Source organism: Rhyacophila brunnea, unplaced genomic scaffold (assembly GCF_057557595.1).
Source record: "Rhyacophila brunnea isolate RB1 unplaced genomic scaffold, BYU_Rbru_1.0 scaffold_21, whole genome shotgun sequence".
Taxonomy (NCBI): Eukaryota; Metazoa; Arthropoda; class Insecta; order Trichoptera; family Rhyacophilidae; genus Rhyacophila; species Rhyacophila brunnea.
Window position 1 is genome coordinate 6,375,855 of NW_028232871.1, and position 26,188 is coordinate 6,402,042.

At 32.2% G+C, this 26,188-nt stretch overlaps 2 protein-coding genes across 10 annotated transcripts in view; both read left to right on the plus strand.

Annotated features, from left to right (window-relative positions):
• Positions 1–26,188, plus strand: part of ASPP (Ankyrin-repeat, SH3-domain, and Proline-rich-region containing Protein) — a 1,089,659-nt gene that overhangs the window by 892,918 nt on the left and 170,553 nt on the right. The gene's annotated exons all lie outside the window — the stretch shown is intronic.
• On the plus strand, positions 3,940–11,163 carry LOC147070643 (uncharacterized). The gene is made up of 3 exons (XM_085949161.1): positions 3,940–4,836; positions 7,576–7,656; positions 11,140–11,163. Exons 1-3 carry the CDS (start codon positions 4,036–4,038, stop codon positions 11,161–11,163), a joined length of 906 nt encoding a protein of 301 aa, XP_085805287.1. The 5' UTR covers positions 3,940–4,035.

Consider the following 26,188-nt stretch of genomic DNA (forward strand, 5'->3'; position numbering starts at 1 on the left):
ATATATAAAAATCCTTTACGATTTTAATTGTTAAATTATAATGAAATAAATAATTAATCTGTTTTTTACCGACGTTTTACTGTGACCCACTGTCAAATATTTAGGATCCATTTTTTGGCTCTTAACTTAATATATCTCACCAAGCTCTTCCGTCGTCCTTAAGATGTACCTCAGTTAAGGCACGGTCTAAAAAGATCGTGGCTAGGCGATGCGCGGATTACGGGTCGCGGGTGCAAATGACGCATGCCAAATGAAATATAATTTGTCATATAAATCCAACATACGTCCATTTTATGTTCTGTTTATTGTTCTATTAGTAACAATAATAATATATGCATTGACTAGTTTTCTTTTTAAAGTAAATGGGTAACGTTTTTACACGTTTTAAGAATAAATATGCCCGTCGCCATCACGAAACAAAGTGACGTGTTTCCAGCTCGACGTTCTCTCTCAGAATGCGAGCGAGTCCAAAATTTCGTCGCGTCTATAGTTGAAAATTATTTGCCTTTTCACTGATGTATCACCTTAACCTTTTTACTGTCGGTAGGTGTATGTATGGCGGTACCTTGCACGCCGCGAATTTTATTGCAAAAAAAAAATCAATTTACGTTTCAAGTAGTGAAAACTAATTCTGTTTCAATTCTGATTATAAATATATTAATAATATATATATATATATAAATAATTGATTTACCCCCCATTTCACAGTTAAAGCGGGACGTCCAAAGACATTTTCGTATGAGCGGCGTTCTGTTTACGGAAAAGTTCGCGTCTTAAGACGTCATTGGCAGCCATCGGTTAACTTTGAGGCTCTCAAAGTTCTTCGGGTCGTATTATCCACGTTGCAACCCTACTTCGTGTCGTTCAAATTTAGGGCATTTTACCACTACGTGTACGTTAACGTTAACGCTATAGTCATCACAAAGCTACGAATTACTTCTCTCCATGAGGACATCAAAGATCTTCATTGCAGATGCTAATTGATAAACCAGGGCAACTGGAAAAGGGAAGATAGAATGAACTTACACCATGTATCTGTGGAAGTATGTACACACTTCGGCGGTGGATAGGTTGCATACGAATGACGGTCCTTATTGTTTGTGATGATGGAGGAGCGAGAGTTAATTATTTACTGTTTACACAATGACAAGTGTACAAACGGTACAATATAATAAACACAATGACAATGCGGTGCGATGTGTTTATACGCGGAAGTTATAATCGAATGGAAATTTCTATCAATTGTGATCCGCTACTTATTGACGTATTCACAATCAAAAGAATATTTAGGAAATAACTATTATAATTGACTCAGCTATTTTATATCGAAGCGTCAATTGGATATGGCTAACTATAATATGGAAAACGTATATTACGGAAATTATAATTGCAGTTAGCTATTTACTGAGTTTGCAATAATTGGACACTATGGGAAATGGATATTAAGAAATTCGTAATTGCGGTCAGCTATTTAATATCGCCGATCAATATATTGCTAATAGTAAATTGTCTTGTTATCTTATATATCAATAATATTTTTTATGGTGTTAACTTTACTGTCATTTTTTCATGGTGGTTTCACCTGCTTTAGAGGGACATTCTTTTGAATTTTATAGTTTTATGTTTACAATTGAGGGTTTCGTTATTAAATTCCAAATAGCTATTCATTATGGTAATATAAAAATTCATTTTATTTAGTTTTAGTATCTGTAAATGCGATTATAATAATGTTTTCTGATAACCGAAACAGTGGAATTTTATTTAATTATTATTCATATTTTTTAATAAATATTTTTGTTTTTTTATGAAAAAAAATCAGTGTGTGTACTTATGTACGCGCGTTTGAAGTTGTACTTCTTTAGCGTAACAAAACAAAACTTGTGATAACCTAGATTCTTCGAGTAGCTTTTAATTATATTGTTAAATTACACACTCAAGAAAAGAGACCGCTTATTGGAACGCCGTTGGTTTATTTCGATACACTTTAACTTATATTACTAAATTATATAGTTATTTATCGTTGTTTTTATTTTTTAAAAACTGCCACCATGACGTTTAATAGTTTGTTTACGTAAGGAATTACAAATGGCCGACAATAATAAATTCGCTGCCTAGGCAACGTAACAATTCGAAACTATAATATTATACTGTATAATCGTCACGATTGGATTATCATACTGTGGCGTAAAGGTAGAGCGTTTGGCTGATAACCGAACAATCCGTATCCAATCGAGTGCGTGTATTTTTGTGTGAAAAAATAAATTATGTGTTACATGTTACACGCCAAAAATACGCAATTCTGATCTGATTTTCCAAACGCGCCTAAAGAAGTATAACCTCAAAAATGGTTTGCATAAATATCTGTCTTATTGTATAGTATTTTGTTCGTTGATAATCTCGCTCTAAAGTGAACGAAACCGATACAAAATATTTTAAATATTATTTTATTTTAATTAATATCAATAATTTGTAATATTTTGTTCTGTTAAGTCGTTTAATTGATTTTTTTATGAAATGAATTAAATTTAATTGTAAAACTTTATTTATCACTCAAATACAAAAATAATATTGTTCACTGTTCTTTCCTTATTCATCATTATTAAACCATAAAAAGATTTTTTATTTCAATTCTGGGCAAAGAATTCTTTATAATACAATTGAAACTAAATGAAAAACAATTGGACCATTATTTAGATTTAAATGTGTTTACTGTCCCAGTACGAAAAAGGATTGAGAGGTAACTTTACGGCTGCCTTCAAACTAGAAACACTTCTTTTTTATTTCGCCTAAAAGAATTCTTTATTGTGTTTTATTTATATATAAATCCAAATTCAGTAAACTCTCCCTTTTTTCATTATCAGTCGTATTTCGTCGCGCCAATGAAAGATGGTGAGATTTGTTAAAAATAAAAGTTATCGCGAGGCCCCAATATTGAATCCCGAGTTGCTAGTCCCTCGGAGACCCTTCCACACCCCAGCCGGAAAGTGTTGACACTAACACAGTCTTATCTGCGAGGCCTTTTCTTTTTCCACCCTTTCAGGGACACGCTTTTCCTCATGTACGCTCCCGCGTGGAATGTACTGTGACACATCACGATAAGAAAAGGTGTGTGCATCTTTTTATTCCTGAACCTTTCGTATGTCTAAATCAAAGTATTGAATATGTTCTCGAGTGGCAGTATAGTTTATGTGAAAGTCGGTTCTTTTATACTAAAAATCAAAGATTGTATATATATATATTGTGTGCCGAGCGCACACGAAAGAAGTATTTTTATTTATTTACTTAGATTATAAAAGTACCGGCCATAATTAATTGAATATATTTTTATGCAGTTTATATTATCAGAATTCACACAGAATTAAAAAGTTTTTAAACATATTATTATCTACTTAATAAATAACATTTTTATATTGCCATCTGTTAATAATTAATGAATATATAATTTATCGGTTTGCGTCTACGATAATAGTTGTTCTTCTATATTTACTATTTAGTAACATCTTATATGAAGTGGAATAAGTACTATAAAAAAATTGCGTTTTATTAAATAAAAACAACAATCTTATATGAAAATAAAATATTATCTAAAATCGTATGTCATCAAGATATTTATTCATTCAGTATAAATCTAATGTAATATTAGTTTACACACTAATACTTCGTCTTACAACTTCAATATAAATCAACTAAATATTGCAATTAGATACCCAATCAATTAATTAGGTAGGTTCTTGAATTAATTATGCTTTCTTGAAATTATATAAGTTCTGATTTACTTAACTCTATATTCTTTTAATTGTTTAATATATGTTTATTATTTCGTTAGTTTTTTAAACAATATTTTATGAATAACGAATGATTTTACCAATTTTAGGTACCTACCCTAAATAATTTATAAAAAAAGATTGATGAGTGATATTGATGTGTGGGGTAGTGTGTAAAAAAAACAAAAAACCAATATAGTGATAAAACATTTCGATTTATAAAGTGCCCATTAAGAAAGTGAATGAAACAAAAGCTCCCAGTGTTGAAAGCATGCTGGCGTGTGTCTGTCAGCCTGCAGAGACAAGGCTGTACCAGGGTGGCAGGGCGGCGCCCTTGGGTCCACTGGGCGGGCCACGGCGTCCGCTGCAAAGACCCAGGGGCCTCAAATCGCGCCCACCAAAGCCACCGCCCAAGCCTCAGTCATCATCGACAGCGAGCGACGATACGAAATCATCGCCTTCCCAACAAAAATCCCCGAATAATTTACTAAGTTTAAGAAAGATAGAAGAACGGACTAAAACAACAAAAATTTCTTCTATTAGTTCTGCAAATAGTGAACCGAGCCCTGTGAAACGCCCAAAGGAAAACAGTTCACCTAATATTCAAGAAAAGCTTAATGTAAATGGTGACAAACAAATTAATTTTCCGTTTAAGAAAGGTAATCAAGAAAAACTTTTGAAGACGTGTAATGATAATGTTGATGCGACGCATCGTAGCAAACTTTTAAGCTGCAGAGATAAGCGCGTTAGCTCGGCGTCGCGACGCAACAAATCGTCGACGCCCGAGCAAAGTGTGCAAAGTGTTTCCGCCCGCGGCGTCAATAATGCGTGTAATGGCGTCGTAACGATAACGGATAACGACGGCAAAATATACTGCGTCGATAATCTGATTCTGGTCGGCGAGGATGTGCTGGGGAGAATCGAGAGTGACTTCGATGACAGCGCCGAGGATAATGGCAACAAGGCGAACAATACAAAATCCATCAGACGAGATAGGTTGACGGTGAAAAACAAGACTGATGAAGCTTCTACAGAGGCTACCACTACGTGCAAAGGGACCAATGCAACTGAGGTATTGTTTTATATTATTGCATATGCTATTATAGCGCCCGCTATTATATTACTAAAGCGTTTGCTTATGGAATCGTAGAATACGGATTCTAATCCCACAACTGACAAATTTACATATTGGATCCCGAGCATCCCTATCTAATAGGTTGAGCATCTGAATAACATTTAATTTCTCATAAAATAATCCTCTTGGGGGAAACATTCAAGATTCACATCATATTGTGGAACTAATGATAATACCATGTAATAACTGAGTATTATGATTTTTTCACATTTAAAATTAAGATAACTAAAAGGCCATCCATGGACTGAAACCGTATGCGGTTTAGAACCGTGTGCCATACTGGGCTTATATTTTCTGTTCTTGGAAATATATTTTCACAAACTATATTGTATAAGCATCTGACCGTATCCGTTTATACCATACACTTACAAATTTAGTGAAAATGTATTTTCATGAACAAAAATCATAAGTTTAGTATGGCACACGGATCTAAACCGCATACGGTTTCAGTCCATGGATGGCCTCTAAGAGTGTCATTTTATCGAAAAACTTAGTTATTATAACGCCTGTACATGTGCATAGATTTACTTGCAGCAATAGTGTGTATTTTAAACTATCGCGATAATAACTGTTAACACGTAAAAGTGCTGACTGTCTCGCCAATCTCATTCTTCAAGAGTAAGCGAGATGCGGTGTTGTCATGTTATAGTACGTACTATTTGATAGGTCGTGAAAATCGGTTAACCTCAAAATGACTGCGCGGTGTAGTTCGTTTTTTTACCGGCATGTTCGCCACTATCGTTCTACTGCGCAGGCGCAGATATCGAACGAATCCCAACTGTGGCGAGAAAATTCAAAGGCTTCAGAACTTTTTGGATTCACGCATGCAATTGTGCAACTTGCATGATAATACATATTGTTTACATGTGAATTTTATTGTTATGGCCGCAATAATACGTACTGTCAGCAGTAAATCCATGCACGTGTAAACGGGCTATTATTCTGATGGTTCCAAAAATTACCTGAGTTACCTTTAATACTATTCATTGTTAAATATTAACCTTAATCAATGGAATTCTTTGTTCTATATTGATTAATGCTTATTATAGATTTACCGCGTGGGATTTTGAAATTTCTACGTATTTTTTTTAACCGATTTTCGGAAAATTTGAGTTTAAATATACAGCATTTAATTACAATTTTTTTTACTGATTCAGTGTAAAGATATAATTATTTACTGTAGAGTTTTAATTGCTTTTCTAAAATAATATATTGTTAATTTACCTAAATTGTATTAAAATTGCATGTGATTTTAAAATAAAACTTAAATGTATTATTTACAAAGTAACTAATTTTTTTTTCTCCGTACCATTCTAGTAATAAGGCTTCTTATAATTGAAATTGTTTTCAATATCAGAATAAAACCACGTGATCATCATTTTCCAAGAACATAGTAAAGCCCTAGAATATAATTAGACTTGTCTGGTTATTTATCAGTCCATTATTTCATTTGTGGTTTTTTTCACAAAAGGTTTTTGCAAACCTTCTTGTAGAAAACTGGTATTGGATGAAATGGTACCAAAGCATTCTATTTTTGTGTCTATTATACTTTCAAGTAATCTAAATCACTAATTAATTTCCTTTCATGTTGGTAACGAATGAAGAAAAAAAAATACTTTTACGGCATCTTCTATTAGTAATAAAAATATTGTATTTTATGTTATTCTACTGATATTGATTATGTAATAATATAATCTAAAAATATATGTAATTACTAAATTTTGAAAACTGTACTTCAAATCATTATTTTTGTAACATTTTTTTTATTCAATGAATAATTTACAAGATTTAAGAATGTAACATTCTAATTATTAAACATATTATTATATAATTTTGAAAACACTTAATATATTGATTTAAAATTCAAGATATTGGTTAAAATTTGTCACAATCAAGTATGACGCCCATGGGCCCCACATCGTGAAGCGGGCCCCCAGTCTAGAATCTTTGGCAGCCCCCCTACTTATTGCTAAGAATAAAGGCAGTGCGATGCTCTAAAGTAGCGCTTTCTAAAAAAAAATTGTGTACGCTGAAAAAATAATGTGTATATTTAGTGTTATTTTAATACATACATTTGAATTGTGGAGACGTCCAGTATTGATACACAGTTAAGAATTGTATATATCGTACAATCACATAGTAATTTTAAATAACAATGATATTGAAAGAAAATAGCACCGCAGGCGACTTTTTTTACTATTAAATCGAATTTGTGATGTGTGTTTATCTCACTTATCTGGTCGACTCGCCTCGCCGGGCCTCTCCTGAGCCCGGGCCCCCAGGCTATAGCCCTGTCACCCCTCTCCCTTGTGGGGCCATGATGACGCCTGTAGCATATTGATCTATGTGCATGGGCGCGATACCCGAGAGATGCAGGTCCGATTCCTGCGGGGTGTCTTATTTTTTTCAAAAAGATTTTTTCTATTGGTTATAATATATTTTCCCAGAAGTGTTTTCAAAATTATGTATGTTCATTATTTAAGTTTTTAAGTTAAGTTAAATAAATCAGGGTTACCGATTTTTTTGTTGATTGGTCGAATAATGTTTCACCAACAATTTATTTTCAAATATACACATATTACAGTTTTAACTTCATCAGGGTTGACGATGTGTATTCCGATTGATTTATAAGGTATGTACTTTACTAATTTTGTTTTATTTTCTTATTTTTTCCAGGTAAGGAATATGCAGATTCTTGAGACAAAATTCTCGCAATGTACAATCTTTCAACCCTCTACCGAATTAAAGCCAGTGAAGGTATGTCTTTTATAAAACAATTATTTTTCAAGTCTATTATAAAATATATTACTTAAGCATTAAGGCTATACTTCAGCTAGAGCACGGTCTAAAACGATCGTGACTACGCGACGCGAAGATCGTGCAAACGACACCTGCAGAACAAAACATAATTTGTCATAAAAATTCAACATGCGTCCATTTAATGATCTGTTTATTGTTCTATTAGTAACAATAATAATTTATTCATTGACATGTTTTCTTTTTCAAGTAAATGGGTACCGTTTTTTAGTCAACTTTACACGATTTAAGAATTAATACCCCCGTCGCCATCACGAAACAAATTGACGTGTCCACAGCTCGACTTTCGCTCTCTAATTGCCAGCGAGTCCAAAATTTTGTCGCACCTATAGTTGAAAATTATTTGCCGTTTCACTGAAGTATGCTATTAATTATTTACTAATAGTTATTTACCAATATAATGTGATTTATTGTTTTAAAACGTAGTTTTTTTGTTAATTCTATGACATTTCATTTATTTATGTTGAAACCTGTTTTGGACTTTTTACCCATGTTCAGATTGTCCAGAGTGTCCATTGGCAACAAGTTTCTGGCAATCTCTTTAAATTTCGATTAAAATATTTTTTGGTCAAACAAATTTTGATAATTATCGTGAAATTTAATGAGGTTGCCAGTACCAAATATCTGTACATTAATAACTTAAATATCGTATAATTAACAGAAAAAGTGCTACAAAACCATTATAATTGAATTTTACCTCGTTAAAATTACGGTTTCCACCAGATTTTTGATTTACGATAAATGAATTAGCCACTTGCTCAACCTATAAGGTTCATACTCTGCATCCAAACACACACGAAAACATAACATGTAATTTTTCCAGACCCAGGATTCGAACCCAAGATCCATTATCTGATAAATTTCTGGCCTCAGTTAATTAGGTATTGTTAGTTAGACAAAAACAGATTATAAATACAGTTTTATGATTTATTTTATTAAACTCATTAAAGTATATGTAAATACCATTAAAATATGTAATAATTATAATATTCAAAGGAGCGTGATGATCATGGCCTAAAATTTTATTAATTAAAATATCATTTCAAATTGAAATATAAAATTATTTATTGATATTTAATCTATAAATCAAGTTTGATTAGTATCAATATAATTACACACTTATGTATTTAACCGTAATGTATTCAACCCTACTCATTACCAGCCAACGCAATTAAGCTCCGAAGTAAAGATCTAAAAGCTTTCAATCCCGGAACCTTTTGCGGTGCTTTCGATTCTCGATTTCTGCCAAAGTGAAAGCACAGTACTTGTAACCCGGGCCGCTCCAATTAACAGTCACTCGCTGGAGGTGTTACTAATTAATGCCAGAGGTGGGAAACGGAAGCTCGGCAGACGACGCCGCAATAGGGCGCCGCGGGGAAGACGCTACGCATAGCTTTCGTGGGAGTCGTCTGAGTTTGATACTATGCCAAATTGACCACAATACAATATACAATAAGTAACTATCGCTTATTGTAAATTATTAATCATTAGGCATATTATATTATATACTATTAATACTATCGTCTGAAGGTACTTGATGGAATTTGAATTTAAATTCTAATGAATTTTAAGTCAATCACCTTTCATCAAAATTTTCGGAATAGGAAGGTATTATTGTATCTTTTTCTCGATATCAATTGTTTTTCTCAAACGTATATAATATAAATTCTAATGGATGCAAGCTCTGTACTATTCCATTTAAGTCGTTTTTGCGACCCGGGTTTTGCCTTTCGGCATCTTCAGGCGTCGTGTACACTCACCAAAGGTAAACACACACGGACACAAAGGCGAAACCCGGGTCGCAAAAAACGATTTAAATTGAATATTACACAGCTTGAATCCATTAGAATTTATATTGTATACGTTTGAGAAAAACAATTAAAATCGAGAAAAGACACAATAATACCATCATATTCCGAAAGTTTTGATGAAAGGTGATTGACTTAAAATTTTAATTGATTTAAAGTTTGTACTTTTCATTTGAATCGTTCATAGTGACTAAGGTTTTACGTTTCGGCATCTTTATGCACTATACATAATATTCACTTTGCGTAAATAATTATATAACAAACACAGATTACAGTTATTTATTGCTTATATACTTAATTCTCATGGAAATTTTAAGTTTTACATGAAACTAGTTACTGTACCTATTTTATTACCATTATGATATTATGGCCTAACTAAATAATTGGTTGACAAAATTAAATTAAATTCATTTAAAATTCTCGCCCAAAATAATGTAACTTAAGCGCGATTTATATTATGGTGCATGTCGATGACTATCACGTGACGTCATGTCGTGTTTTTTTTAGGTTTTTTTAATGTTATCAGACTGATGCTCCCATCCCGTAGCACATTTTGAACCTTTAAACTAACATTGTCAGTTGGCAAAATCTGCCGAAATCACCGGAACAATAATGAGGTCACCTCACGTTGAACTGTACTGCATCGTCACCTACATGCCTCAATCAACGTTTTTATCATCTTCTACAAGCCTACACTTTTCGACTGTCATGTCAAAATCACTTTTTTGCTCTGCACATGTCTTTTCTACTATTTATTTATCGTTTATTATTTATGGTTTTCAGGTTGAGTTCTGTTCAAAATATTATCTATGGATGTCATGCCGCAAGTAATTTTAACGTACGCACACGTAGATACTGTTTAAAATAATTGAAATTTGCATGAATAATTAATAATGATTCAAATTACTAATACATTATAGTTGGGACTCTTCATCGGTGTCATTCTTCAGTGAACTGACAGAGATGGTGATCGTTAAAATATTTTGCAAATTGACGAAACTATAGACTAAATTTGTCGCCACTACAGTGTGACAGTAGGCAACATGCACCTCAATAATTTGATTCGTGCTTTACTTGTCTAAACAATAAAAGTGTCTCCACGTGCTATATTAATACAGTGTTTGAATATATAAAACCCACCCTTTCTCTCCTAGAAATCTCACTCGATCGTATGATGTAATAAGCTGACCTAATAATGTCTCTAATTTACAATATATACTTACTAAAAACACAAACTTGGCCAGTTCATGTCTTTACAAAAATAATCTTTTTCTTACAATATTTTAGCAAACTTAGGTTATATAAAATATACTAACATATTATACAATTCAACATTTTTTTTAAATCTGCGTGGAATAACTTCGATACAATTTTTAAAAATATAAGTAATTATTTAAAATATATACCTATATTATACTTACGATATCCTATAAACAAAGAACTTTTTTAATTGAATTTTATTTAATTAACATTTCAAGATTTTTTTATTTTTTCTCTTAACAAACGTATTTCAATTATTAATATTTTCACGTCCAAAGTTTTTATTACATTTATGAAAAAAAAATAGAAAAAATGTGTTGCGTAAAGACATCATTAAAATTTTAAATTATTTCAGACGCCTGTTGCCGAAGGAATGTAAAACAATACGCTTTATAAAAATTATTTTATCGTAAAATGAACAAAATATTGAGGTACAAATTCTTAATTTTTGATGACGAAATAAAATTAGGAGACTTTTTTTACATTTCTGTGATAATTATAAAATCTTTTAAAAATATAAATTAGAATGAAACATTACTGATTTAGTAAATACATTTTCTCAGTATTTTACGAAGAACGATTATTAAAAGAATATAAATCAAGCATCCTTTTATCGGGAAAATATTGCACATAATAGAATTTGTCACATCGAGTTTTTTTTTTTAATGTAAATGTGAATGTCAATGGTAAAATCTTATGAAAGTAATCAAACGTAATGTCCATTTTGGTGTTAAAAAATATAAAAAATCTACGTACTACCGAGTTAGAGAGGTGATTTTACCGAGGCTTTGACTGCGACTCGCTGTCATATCGCCTCTTCTCTTCTAGAAGGGGATCCGTCGATCAGGTCCTCACTCCTATTCTGTTAAATAACTTTTCAATTTTGCCTAGCTCTTCCGTCTTACCCACCGTCATGACACCCTTCAATTTGTCGACATACTCATAGATATCCGCAATTCGCAACTGTACTCTGTGAAGTTCATATTAAGGGCATTATAGTGCTATATGTACAATGTCCTCTAAAACATGACATTCATCGCAGAGTTGCGATTCGCTTCTTCCCACGAGGACATCAAATCTTTTGCCCATGGTGTTCCCTGTTCTTAGCCTCAGTATTAACTTAAGCTCATTCCTCGTCAAAGAAGACTCTACAAACCAGGGCACCTCTCGTGGTGATGGTAGAATAGATTTACTCCATTTCCCCTTTTCTAATGATGCCCTATGGTGAAAATCTATCCACATACTATGGCACATTTTCTTTATTGCCTCATTCCAGTCCAGGTTTTCTGGTATCCACTGATATGGTACCCCTAAATGGCCAGCCTCCTTTGCCAGATCATCTGCCCTTTCATTGCCCTCAATGCCCATGTGCGATGGGATCCATTGAAGGCATAGATCTCCTAATATTAACGTTTTAAAGAGATTTTTATATAAATATATATAGGTATTTTATTGGTTGATATTTTTTCCATATATTTCACGAATATCGGTATTGATATTTTCATTCGGTATGGCAATTCCCAAATTGATGATGGTCAAGCTACAATTAATATATCATTTAATATCCCTAATAATTAACACCGTGTTGTGTGAGGGGTTTATAAACACACTCTTATTAGTTATTAATATACATACTTGTTAAATAGGTTATCATAATATTGGAATTAATGCTTAACAAAATACCGGAATTATTAAGTGTTTGTTTTGCGCTCGAATATTTAATGTTTACGGAGAATTACCGAATGATAAAGAGACACCAAACAAAATATTTACCGCTAATGTCCTGTGAATAAATTCACTTAATCGCTATCCGGTTGATGCGCCAAATTACAATACGGATAAATGGCGTTAAAGTAAAAAGCATTCTTTACTGAATCAAAATTCTATCTAAGTTAATTACTTAGTAGTAATAATTAATGATCAATTTTGTGATATTATTTTATGGTTGCGCCGATTGTGAGCGATTGTCATCCTTATTTCCCCACCCACCTCCTAATCCCCAGTGTTTATGTCACCAGACAATCAATTAGCAATTACGGGTCGTGAGAGACCGTGTTGCAAAGAGACATGCAGTTACATCTACATAGCGGGCGTGAGCGGGCTTCTGATAGCTTACCGTCGCTGGTAATTAAAAAATACAAACAAAGTCAGGAGTAACTTCAAGTCAGCCGTTGCGCGTCTATCATTACTCAAGACGTTCGTACATACAAATCATTATCATATATTATTATCATCCAACCCCACCCCTAGATCCGGACTACTCACCATCCATCAACATCCTTCCAATAATACAGGCCACTTGCGGAAAGCTCAACCATTTTAGAAAACATTTTATATTCACTATAATACAAATCACTCAAAAGTTTGACGATACTAGTTTTTTAACAAATTGATTTATTTGGTAGACAGATATTAATTATATTAAATTCTACCAGTTGTTTTTAGTCGATAACTTTAGTAGATGTTGTCAAAAATAAACAATATGAATACGTGTATTAATTAAGGCGCTAAGTACCAAAAACAAAAAAACTGACATTTTTATAGAAAAGTGTTCTACATACTAACGCCAATCACTTCAACTATGGTCTAAGTGCCTCAAGCAAGTCAAAAAAATACAGCAAACTATTTAAAGCTGTCGACGTTGTAAGTCCGTTGGCCTGTTTTATTTATAATAGTGTAAATAGCACTACAGTGGTCAACCTCATTCAATATAAAATGGCTGACGATGGTGTGTTGACACTTGCGAGTTCTTAATACCTAAAATTATAGAAGCTGCCGTGATTGCTTCATACTGTAAAACCATATTTTTCAAAAAGTCTGCTTCATGAAATTTTACTGCAATGACTCAGTATTTTGTAACTACAGACAATACTACTTTTTGGTACTTAGAGCCTTAATTAATACACGTATTCATATGTCTAAGGTTAAAGTACAAAACTCACAAGATAATCACTTCTCTCCTTTCTCTTTGGGATTATTTAAAAATAGCAATATGGCAATAAAACTTGGCAACAAATATATTCTATTAATGAGTTTTTAATTAATTGACGAACTTACTTTTATTATCCTAGCCCAATGTCGATTTTTTGATTTTATTAAAAGTAGAGTAATTGTTGAAGTGATATGTGAAAACAGAAATGTTATAAATATTATGCTGTAAAACTGTGTGTTCATGTAATATGTCTGCCAAGATGAAGCCCGCCTTATTACAATAATTATGTATTAGTACAAAAGAATAAATTATAACGATTGTTTGGCAGTCTCGTTGTAAAGGGCCGAAACCGCTATAAGAGGTGAGCATGAGTTACGATGAGAGATGAAAGTCTAGCGTCTGGTTGATCCTATGAACGGAGGAGCGAGCTTTTATTGCAGCGTAAACAGTCGGTACAAGAGTTATGTTTCTGTTCCGAGGTCCGAGGCTCTGTGGATGAGATGCTGTGCGGTGTAATGCAGAGTCTGTGATCTGACTGACATGAATATTAGGTACTGATCGTTTGTAATTAGGAAATCTGTCAGGCTCACATTATTGCAACTTCGAACGTTTTGATGACTTAGCCCGAGGCAGTCAAATCACATCAAAGAATGTCATGCGTGTAGAATATGCTGACTCTAGATGGGACAATAATTAAACGATAGTTAAATGACTTGCTAATTATTACATTGTCGAAATAATGCTGACAAGGCCCGAAGTCATTGGCCGATACACATGTAATAGTATTTGTTATTTATAATATTTATAAATATAAACGTGCAGCAGGTTTCATTAAATAGTATATAACAAGTCAGCAGTTTAAATCTCATCCGGAATGGAAATCTTACTGTAACTAATAATGTTAAAATCAAGATAACAAAATTCATTCCCATAGAAAATCACAATCACTTCGAAATGATTGTTCTTCTTAGTGGGGCCTAAACTTTCATTTCCTCCACTTGAACTTGATTTATCTCTTGAAAACAAGGGTAACAACTTTCGCCCGAGTATACTCTTGGATCATAATTGCAGAGAAAGGTTCATATTAGCATTTGATAACTACCTAGCCATACACCGGCGGATATTTAAAAAGGTATTTTTTTTCACCTTTGATTTATTCAGATTTTTGCAAAGTTAATGGAGGAAGCTGTTAAGATTCGACATAAATAGTTCACACTAATCTTTGTCAGTTCAACGTAATTTGTTTTCATTGAACTAATAGTACAATGTTTAGATAGTGTTTGTTAGTTTTTAAAATTTAATTAAAACCTGCCTTATCCAAGCCATCGTAGAAAATAGCTAAAAAATATTCATTCATCTATAAAATATTTCAAATTATTCAAAATTCAATTAATATGTACTCTTAATTCATCGACAACAGATAAATACGTCTGAAAAAGTGTGAACTATTTTTGTCCGATCGCCCATAGCATACCTTAACTATTTTGGTTTGGATAAGGCAAGATTTATTTGAATTTAAAATTAACCAGCACCATCTGCAAATTGTATTCTTAGTTCAAAGATAACAAATAAGTATAACTGACAAAGTTTAGTGTGAACTATTTATGTCGAATCTTAACAGCCTTCCTCCACCCCTCGCCACTGGTAGTTAGCGATTATAATGCAATATATAGACATATCGATATTTTAGGTAACAGATAATAGCAATCACCCGGAAAGTAAAATATGTGAGCTCAAATTCTACTCGGAAAATTATTTATTTATTTTCTATAACATAATATTATGTATGTTTCATAAGTAAAATAATATTATTTATTTACGTGCATGTTTGTAAGATATTGTATCTGATGTGACAAGTGTAATTGAATCAAAGCTCAGAACAAAGAGCTTTCTAGCTCAATGAACATCTCTAGTGTGTATGCCGGCAGGCGATTCTTAGCAAAGTTTCCGGGTTTACTTATGTACGTAGAGTTCGGCCTAAAGCACTCGCGCGCCTCGGAAAAGTTTGCGTCGGGAGCTTCGAGCTTTGCAATTCATTTCGCGAATGTATGAAATTGAATTTACGCGAATCGGGTTACGTTAGGTACGTTATTATATTGGGTGACTCGCATGAATTTTCTGCTGGGTACCTACCAGTAATATCATGTAAATTGTTTCTAAACGAGAACCAATGTAATATAGCCTGCAATTTGCAGTTCGTTTCAATATTAAAGCGTTGTAATATAGATATAAATTTTATATTCATGTTTGTGCTATTTACACTTATGTAGATAAACAAGGATGTGTACTAAATTTACAAGCACGTCTCTTGTTTATATAGGGTTATCAAATAAAAAATATATATACTGAACTTTTCTCTCAATAAGTTTATTGTGTAGTGGTCAATGACTTCGTGCCTTCTCAGCATTATTTCGACAGTGTAAGAATTAGCAAATCATTTAAACTATCGCACAATAGTTGCATCTACAGTCAGCATATTCTACGCGTGTGCAATTCTAGTTTAAGACTACTTCTGGCTTGGTCATCGAAACGCCTCGAAGTTGCAACAATGCGGAGGTTAGAAGATTTACCAATTGGAAACTATATCAACAATGACTCTCGCATCTGACATCGAAGTGCAATGATTCGCAATTTACCGAATATTCATGTATATAATTAGCGGGTCATAGTTGATGAGTGGCTCAGTCTAAATACCTATTTGTTTCAATCATAATCTCTCATTGTCTCATCAGTAAGCTTCGTGTAAGTCACTACTGTCCCACGAGGATGGACCTCGGGACAAATTGTCATAACATAAGTTTTGTAACATACTTTTGTGACGACCGTTTACGCTGAAAATATAACTCGCTCCGGCATCCATCGGACCAACTACCGCCAAATATCGACTTCTCATCTCTCCCCCTGACGACTCTCCATCGACACCTCCTGGTCACTCCTTAAACAAGGTTCGCCCCCCACCAACGAGACCCACGAAAGTTGTATGGCATGTTGCACCATCTTGTTAAATCTACACATCGTCCAGAAAAAAATCAGTCTGTAGCGTTTTCTATTGACAGCAACTGTATTTATATTTTCATTTTCAGAAAAATACCGTCAAAATATACCTCCAGTCCATAAACCACACCAAAATGATAATTTTTGTGAATTCAAATGTGTTTCAAGAATAGTATATGGGTTTTTATTACTCCAAATGCGATAATTGTGGTTATTTACGAAGCCATTTAACCGAAAATGAGTTTCATCGCTGAAGATTATTTTTTTATAAAATACTAGGTCTGTTTAAAGTTGTTCTAAAGCCTAATAAGGTAAATTTTGACGCACCAAATAGTCATTCGGTCTAAGTTAAGCGTATTTTATACACATTCAAATGCAAATCGTTATGAAGAATATTCCATGTTGTGCCATAAAAAATCCAAGTTCTTGAGAACGACGTGTAGATAATAGAATCTTCTGAATTTATATATCCACTATTGCTTTTATTCAACAAATAATTTACAAGATTTTAAGAATGTACCATTCTAATTATTGAACATACATAACTAGTAATAAATACTTTAATTTATAACACAAAAACCGATCGCCTACCGTAACTTAATTTGGAGAGCGCTTGTGAACAGATATTAAAAAGGCCTATAGTTAAAATTTGTAGCAATTAAGCATGGCAGTCGTGGCATAGTTGTAATGCACAGGGCGCGAAACCCAAGAGACGCAGGTTCGATTCCTGCCGGTGTCTTGGGATGTTTTCAAAATTATCTATGCTATATCTCCACTTTGATTTACAACTTCGACATTTTCGGCAGTACGTTTACGTTTTTGACGGATTGGATTCTTAACATCACAAACAATTACCAATTGAATTAGCAGGCAGGTATCACTTTTTATATTGAAAACACACCAAATTTATCATTTATTTTATTTATTTGATAAACCGGTGTCTACAAAAACTAAGTGATACTTTATTGTTTCTGTTCAGTTGGCAATTTATACTTCTGATGATCAGGAGAACAAAATCTAGGAGTGATTTTTTTGACCGTCTCAACCAAAGATGATCAATCGTCTGCATGTAAAACGATAAAACCCTCTTAGCTTCTCTGGAGAAAGCTAGCAGAGTATCTCATCACTTGAAGCTAGTCACAAGTAAAAATCATAGACAAACAAACTATGAACCATACTGAATTATACTTGAGATTGCTTATATTCATGTATATTCTTTCATAATATAACGGTAAATGGACACTATGAGTCATTTCGGTTATCAGGAATACAGCGGAAAACACATTTTGAAAATAGCCGATAAACTGGATTATTTGTTAGTTTGGGTTAGTTTAGGTTAGGTTAGGTTAACCTAACAATGAATCCCGTTTATCGGCTATTTTCAAAATGTGTTTTCTGCTGTATTCCTGATAACCGAACAGTACCTAAAAACCTGTCACTGGCCAACCTTTTTGCATCTCTCCAGGTCATGCCAGCATTCCGTAGCTACACTGAATGGTATTAACTATTTTTTGGTTACCCTTTAATAAGAATTAATCAAAAAAGCAAGGTCTTCTTTTAAAATCATTTTCCCAAACAAATCCAATTCATTTACAGTATATTGCTAATTATTCATGAAGCATCGATTAGTATTTTAGTTTACAGTAGTGTATTGATTCCTTAGTGATAAGGATACTTCGACCGGATGCTAATACGAGCTAGAACATGCCACCCTTCAGCGATACGGTATTCACACAGGAAATACAACCTTTGCTGTAAACAGGCCTGAAATAGTTCGACACATTAATAATCTTATATACTTATACTGTACTAATACATTTTCTTAGTTCAATATTCTGTGAAAATATGTATTGTTCGACTGTAAGAAGTAATTCAGCAAAAAAATACATTTATTTCTAATTTAAATATAGCAAATTGATAAATTTAAAAAAAATACTTACCTATACCAAAACACTGCTAGATTAATTATTACAAAAAGGAATATTCTCGTATATATTACATTATTGCTACACAAATTGCAGAGAAGTGAAACCGTAACCACATCTGAAGTGCGTTCGAATCTCGTATTTGACATAATTCACAGGCTGTATTATAAATGTGTGCTTCTTTCAGAAATAAGTACAGTATGTCTGGTAACCCAAACTTTAACTTAGCCCTATGGAACCCCGTATTGCTTTACTCTGCATAGGACCAAAAATGGTATAGCCTGACAGAATATAATTTAATAAACTGGAAGACTTTCATCCAATATAAAAGAAATGGTAACTAATGACAATGAATCATAAATTAATAAACCACACTCTATTATTATAAAAATCCCATCAAGTCGTATTACATTTTTTATCATTTTTCCGACGACAAACCATATTTTATATACTTCAAAACAATCAGCATCTAAATAGAAAATTCTCCCTAACATATAAACTACCCTTCTCATGAATGACAGCTGATAGGTTAGTGATACGTAGGCGCATGGACCTCCTACGCATTCAAACTAGAAATTTTTTATACGCAAGTTTTTATCGAATATTTATTTTTTTACTTAATTACATGATACACGAGATTACAGTTAAGATTAATTTCTAGTATTAATTTTATCGAAACCTTTTAATTACATGTGCATAACATTATTATAATAAATTTTTTATTGTCTTCGTCATCGGGGTTGATCTATTGCTGAAGTAGGGAGTAAGATCATGTTTACGCGCGTGTTTGAACATGTACCGTTTAAAAAAAAATCGGTTAGGTACATGCTCAAACACGCGCATTAACATGACCTTACTCCCTACTTTATTTGCCGTTTGTAAATTTATGGCTACGGCCATATGTTGTAGCTTAGCCACTGGGAAATGCCAATAGAAATGGCGTATTTCAAAAAAATGCTACCTTATTCTTAGGTCAATAATTATTATAAAGCAAACATTATTCATAGATTGTTTATCACATTTGAATGGTCAAAGACATAGCTTATAACAGTATCTTTAGAATTATCTTCAAATGTGTTAATCGTGCCCATTTTTTAATAATAAATGCCTAATTCTTGTCAAATTTGGGATCACAAAGATTATTAAATATAATTTTTTATCGTAAATATGTCACTATATTATAATGTTAACATTAATTTTACCAATGGTTTTATAAATGCGATTAAAAATTATAAATCTAAAAAATCTTAACAGCACTGCACATGGACGTACTGAAATATGACATTCTATAACATTAGACCGAGAGGTTTAAAAGAATACTATTTTATGTAATAAAAATACTTTATGCAGTCATCAAATGTTTAAAATAAAATATAAAGGATAATAAGGCTTCAAAATTATATAAAAAGATTATCTACAACGTTTAAGGAATCTCCAGGGTTATGCTCTGAAAATACCATAAAGGCTCCATTTTGACCTACGCTAAGCATGTGGGCCCTTAAGTAAAAATTTCCTCTATTATTGGTAATATTTTGGTAACCTCACACCATAATATTTGGGTAACCTTGTCTTGTTGGTTTTGCATGTCGTTGCCACCACGTGTTCGAGTACTGTTATCAATTTTATGATGCATGATAAAGCTTAAACCAACAACCGTATGTTGTAATTGTGTAACATCATAATATTTGAATAATTCATACACAACATTTTGCAGTAAATTTCTGCCCAAAAAAGGTTTGTAGGTGTGTTGTGTGGTACTGTCAATATTTTATAAAAAACAAACAAAAGTAGACAAAAAGTTTATAAAACTTGTAAAAACTGTATTTTTTTTTAGAATTATCAATAAACCATATCCTTGCTTTTTCGTACAAGGTGGTTGTTAGTAATTATGAACAATCACAAACACCCAGGCTTTAAAAAAAAAACACATAAATAATGTGTCCTAAACGGGATTGAACCCAGAAATCTTTGGTGGAAGGCCAGCGCCTTACGCACTGTACCACGAGAGCCACCCGTAAAAACTGTATTATTAATGCTTTAGAAATATCGATATAGTTGGGTTAGAATAATTAGACTACGTATATTTAATCTTACCGTGGATATAGAATTAAGGATTGCAATACCGATATTTCAAAACCGGTATCCTAGTATTTTTCAAGACCAAAATACCGGTTTTAAAAATCAGATAATTCCGAATATATCGATATTGACAGTGGAAGCAAAATGTATTAATTAACATAAAAAGTCTTAAACAGGACTATATTTTTTATCTGGTTACGCGATGTCTGGTTTACTTCCGTGGCCCTTCATCTTCCTTGGTGACCAGCAATGACACATGTCATAAAATATTAATATTTTAAAGAGATTTTTACATATGTAATTATTATTGTATTTTTTTTTTTTTTTTAAATAATTTCAACAATTATTGTTTTATGAATACTGGCATTGGTATTTTCATTTAGTATTGCAATCCCTAGATAGAATATGGAAAAAAGCTCAATCTGCCAAATTTATTAGTCACTATTATTTTCTCGTCATTGACGAAACTAAAATTAATTCGATTTTTTTAATTAAAACTTTATCGTCACAATCTGTCATTAGCGTTCATAAGAATAAAGAAAACAACTCATCTCATAAGATATAACGTTAAAAGTCTAAATGCGATCAGTCGTGATTGAGACCTCCTTAGCAATAGAGATTTTAACTTTGATACATGATGTGTTTGATGCGCTTGTCTATAATATTAATTATTTTCTCAGACATGTAGGTATAAACGTTTAACCGGAAAATATAACGAAGAATTGAGACTGTTTATTCCGAAATTCGAAATTGAACTGATAGGGATACTAAGAATCTTCGGTACATTGGACACATTATGAGAGAACAAGACGTCAGCTGAATTCAGAACTATTCTAACTCACATTTGAAATATTTTGCAGAAGAGTTTTTTTGAAACAACTTACTTCAGTTATTTATTATTTTTATAGAAGTGTATGCAAATTTTTTTTCATCAATAATCCTATTAAAATATGATGCATCCATTTATCCATAAAGATAATAAATAATAATTTCAGTAAGTTGTTTCAAAAAACTCTCTCTTCAAAAATTTCAAATGTAAGTTAGAATAGTTTTGCATTCAGCTGACGATAGAGTACACTATTATCCCGTAAAAAATCAACGATCTTGAATCTAGATAGTAGAGAAAGATGCCATGTCCCATGGCTTTAGTATCTCCGTATTTGATACGATTACAGCTGTTCTGTTTCAGGTAGCATAATGGACTACCTCAATCGGTACAACAAGTAAAAAATATAAAAATATTTGTAATTATCACCAATGAGTAAATAATATTGACTTATAATTATTCAAAGTAAACTGAAATCTTGTATTTGGATTAATTTAATAAGCATTACTTTTTAAAACTACTATTCCGTGATATAGGTCATTCATAACGTTTTAACTTCTCTGAATAACTTAATAATATTATTTCGCTGTATTGACCTTGCTAAAAATCAGTTACCACCACGTATGCAGGACTATTGTGCTACGGGTGGGTGCTACACGGCATAGTTCTACGGTCTACGCCATAAAATAAATCAGTGGCGAGAATTTTATTTTTATATAAGTAGGTATATCAGTTTGACGAAGTTATAATAAAGCTTTATTTTATGATTTTTTGTGTCGTGTTTTATATGTATATTATCTACCTATTATAATATATTTGATCATTATTTCAATTTCATCATTATTGGTATTATTAGTTCACGGCAGGACCTAGCCTCATCCAGAAACTGTCTTCATTCTGATATAGTCTCGCAAATTACTTTGGCTGAGAATCCGGTAATCAGAATTTCGGCTGCCCAGGTCTTCTCTTGCTCTAAGGGGATACGTACGTAGCACGGCCTCTATCTTCTGCATGGTTCTGTCTACGTGACCAATCCAGCGCAGTCTCTGTATTATCATAATTATACTACGTGATATGCATAATGGCCACCAATACAGTATGTATACAATAGATTATATATCCGATAAAAAACATATTAAGTATAATAAATAAATTATTTTTTCAATTTATTTTTATTCCAAACTACAGAATCAATGAGTTTGGTGAAATGATAGAAATTATGCATGCCGACAAGCATGTTCATACAAACTATAAGCAAAAATGGTAATAAATTTACTTTTTTTATTTAAACTTTTTGACAGTAAAAGAAAAAGGTTCACATATATATTTAATAAAAAAAATATAACTCAAATATTAGTTGAATAACGTGGAAAAGTATGGATTAATTTTAAGCAGTATCCAAGGCCAAGATAAATAAATTTTATAAATAAAAAAACTAAAATGATATGGTTAATATCGTATTTAAAAAAAAATATTAGTAAGGGTTGGGAGATCTAAAATTGACAATGTGTATGAATACCATCGACTGTGGGTATTCCATGCGAATTGAAATTGAAACAAATCATAATACCTATAAACTTTCATATTGATCGGTTAATCCAAGTTTTATATCCAATAACCTATATCAAATTCTATGATATGGGTTATTTCCTGGGTCTTCCTTTGAACTTATTAATATTGAGAGTTATATTAATTATGATCGTTTTGTCTGTATATATGCATAAGCTTGGTTTTATTTATGGGCGCTATATACAAAAACCGTTTAAATAAGAAGTGTACAAGATTCAAGTAAATATAAAAGTAACTATATTCTGATAATGAAATACCTAATTTATTATGATTTTAACTTATATGAAAAGCTTTTTTAAATAACTAATTAATGTAACTGGTTGCGCTTTTTATAGTGGACTGTAATTAATTGGTGGAATGATTGTGGTAGTGGATATGGATTGTTGTTTGATTTAATAAAACGCATTTTTTTTTGTTGTACTTATTCCACTTTTAATCAATAAATTAGGACCGGTTTCGTCCGCCTCAGAGGGAAATTTTCAACTACCCAACATTCAAGTTGAAAATGTCCCTCTGAGGCTGATGAAACCGGTCCTAATTTATTAAATAAAAGTGGAATAAGTACTACAAAAAAAATCCGTTTTATTAAATTAAACAACAATACAATGCAGTTCCACCATAAATTGACAGTTAACAAAATAAAAGTGGATAGGGATTCGGATACACGGGAGTTAGTCGAGGCACTAACCTTTTATGATGTTCTGCGGTCTTGCTGCAGCTAGTCCCTGTTGCATGACCCACGTCATAGTAGGCATACTCATGGAACACTTCTGATGAATGATACGATAAATGAGTAAATACCCTGTGCCGGAGACTCGGATAAAATTATGGTTTCCACGACGGTTGCACTGGATACGTTCGTGCTATGCATTTAATTTTTTGATCAGTCTATATGCTTCAAATTACTCGTTAAACCATGGTATATCTGTAACGAGCATACACGCGCCCGTTGTCTTGATGTAACTGAATGTTATTCAATCACGGTCGACTGATCACCTGTAACTGATGGTCGCCTGTTCTTGCCTCAATACTGAAGATTTGAGGTAGGAAGGAAGTATAGGGAAATTTATGGCCACCATAATTGGCCTAACCAATAATTATATCTATATCTCAATAACACCACAGTTTAAATTAATATATTGTGGATATGCACAGTGTCTGTAAAGTCTGAAAAGAAAAACCTTAGTTAAAAACAATACAATTATAACGTAATTAATATTCTCAGTTTCTTAATAAATCAAAGTTTATGAAATAAGTACTGAGATGGTAGTAATTTTTGTAGTTAGTACACTGTTATACTATACTCACTGACTATCATGGCAGTATGGTGCTTTTGTCATGTAATAATAATTGTGTTGAAACTTTCATCATTGACGACATATGCATTTAATGCAGAGCCCTTTCTTCGAAAGTTAAGTTTTGAGAACTAAGTGAAGTTAAGATGTGGCGAACTACCCCAAACTTTCCGGGTGCTATATTAAATTTGAAGTTAATTTATGTTCTTAGTTGACGATATTTACTGCTTGATACGGACAGTATTCCATGAAGATATAATTAATATCGTTACGACGTACTCTAAGAATAGGTATATTAAATGAATTTTATTCAGTTTATAATTTATTAGTTTTACAAGTATGTAGATAAATAAATAAAAAAAGTTGTGAACAAACATTAAAGAAAGCTTCATCTGTATAGATGAAGCCTAAGCATGATATAGCAGTGGCGAAGGGCGGAGGTAGGCTGTTAAGATCCGACACAAATAGTGCACATTATACTTTTTCAGTCATACGTATTCGTTTTTATTGAACTAAGACTACAATTTATTTGCAGATGGTTATAGTTAGTTTTTAAAAATCAATTAAACCTTGCCTAAACCAAACCATAATAGTTGGGTACCTATATTATGGACGATTCGACAAAATAGTGTACACTTTTTCATTCTTACTTATATGTTGTCACAACCTGCCACAACCAAGCCATAGTAGATAAAAGTATAATTCTATCTGAGATGAGACGGCCCTATACATTATTCCCCATCCAGTTTGCACATATAGTATATTATATACTTTACTGTACATATTAACGGTTTCTGTAAGAAATATTTAATTTAAAAAATCAATAAGAGAGACGTTATATTGTGGTGAATATAAAAAGAATTCAACATATTATTATTTATTATACAAAAAACCTTTGTTCCATTGAAAAGTATTTTTAGTCACTATTTGTAGGCTTTGTTTGTTGCCTTTAGTATAATATATATATATATATATATACTAAGGGGTAAGGACTATTATTTATATGTAATATTTATTTTAAAAAAACTCTGGCATTTCCAGAAAAGTTTGCCAAACAATAATTTATTTTCTTCGAATCGCCGAATTCCAAACGGAGCTTTTTAATAAAGCTTTCTGCTGGCCTTCATTCCAACGAGAAATCGCGGACAGAATTTTTAATTCCGGGATTTCGTGATTATAATTTTCGATCATGAACCCTTTTCTTGAATCCCGGGATTGGTAAAAATATTAAATTTTGACATTTGAAAATGTTTCGATATTTTTACTTGTAACAAAGTAGTGTCTAATTATATATTCGTACATTTAAACCCATTGTTTTACTTATAACTAAGTAATGGTCAACAAAAAAGATTATTGGTTATGTTAAAATAACAAAAAAAATAATGCATTATAAAATGTGAACAATTCTTGACATAACTACCTATTAAATTGTAATTATATATTTAAAATAAAACACAATTTGTAGTACTAGTTCCACATATTTTAATACTCATCAGGCAGGACTGCATGTTTTTAACTGGTTTCTTTGAACCAGACGAAACCGGTCCTGAATAATATTAAAATATGTGGAACTATAATAGTAGAGTATTGATTCATAACTTTGCACTCCGTCTCTAGTAAAAAAAAATATATTAACTATTTATTTATTGCTACATAATATACAAGTGAATATCATTTGATCTAATTTTGTGCGAGGTGTATCAGTGTACCTAAAAGTGCAGAGTTATAAAATGTACACTCTACGCCATATTGTGTTCAACTTTAATTAATATACTTACGTAATG

What these genes read in the sequence shown, in the direction of transcription:
- LOC147070643 (XM_085949161.1), top strand. Translation starts at nt 4,036, where the DNA reads ATGCTGGCGTGTGTCTGTCAGCCTGCAGAGACAAGGCTGTACCAGGGT. An exon ending in AAGGGACCAATGCAACTGAG is followed by an intron (nt 4,837 to 7,575) that starts GTATTGTTTTAT and finishes TATTTTTTCCAG; the next exon opens with GTAAGGAATATGCAGATTCT. An exon ending in CCGAATTAAAGCCAGTGAAG is followed by an intron (nt 7,657 to 11,139) that starts GTATGTCTTTTA and finishes AAATTATTTCAG; the next exon opens with ACGCCTGTTGCCGAAGGAAT.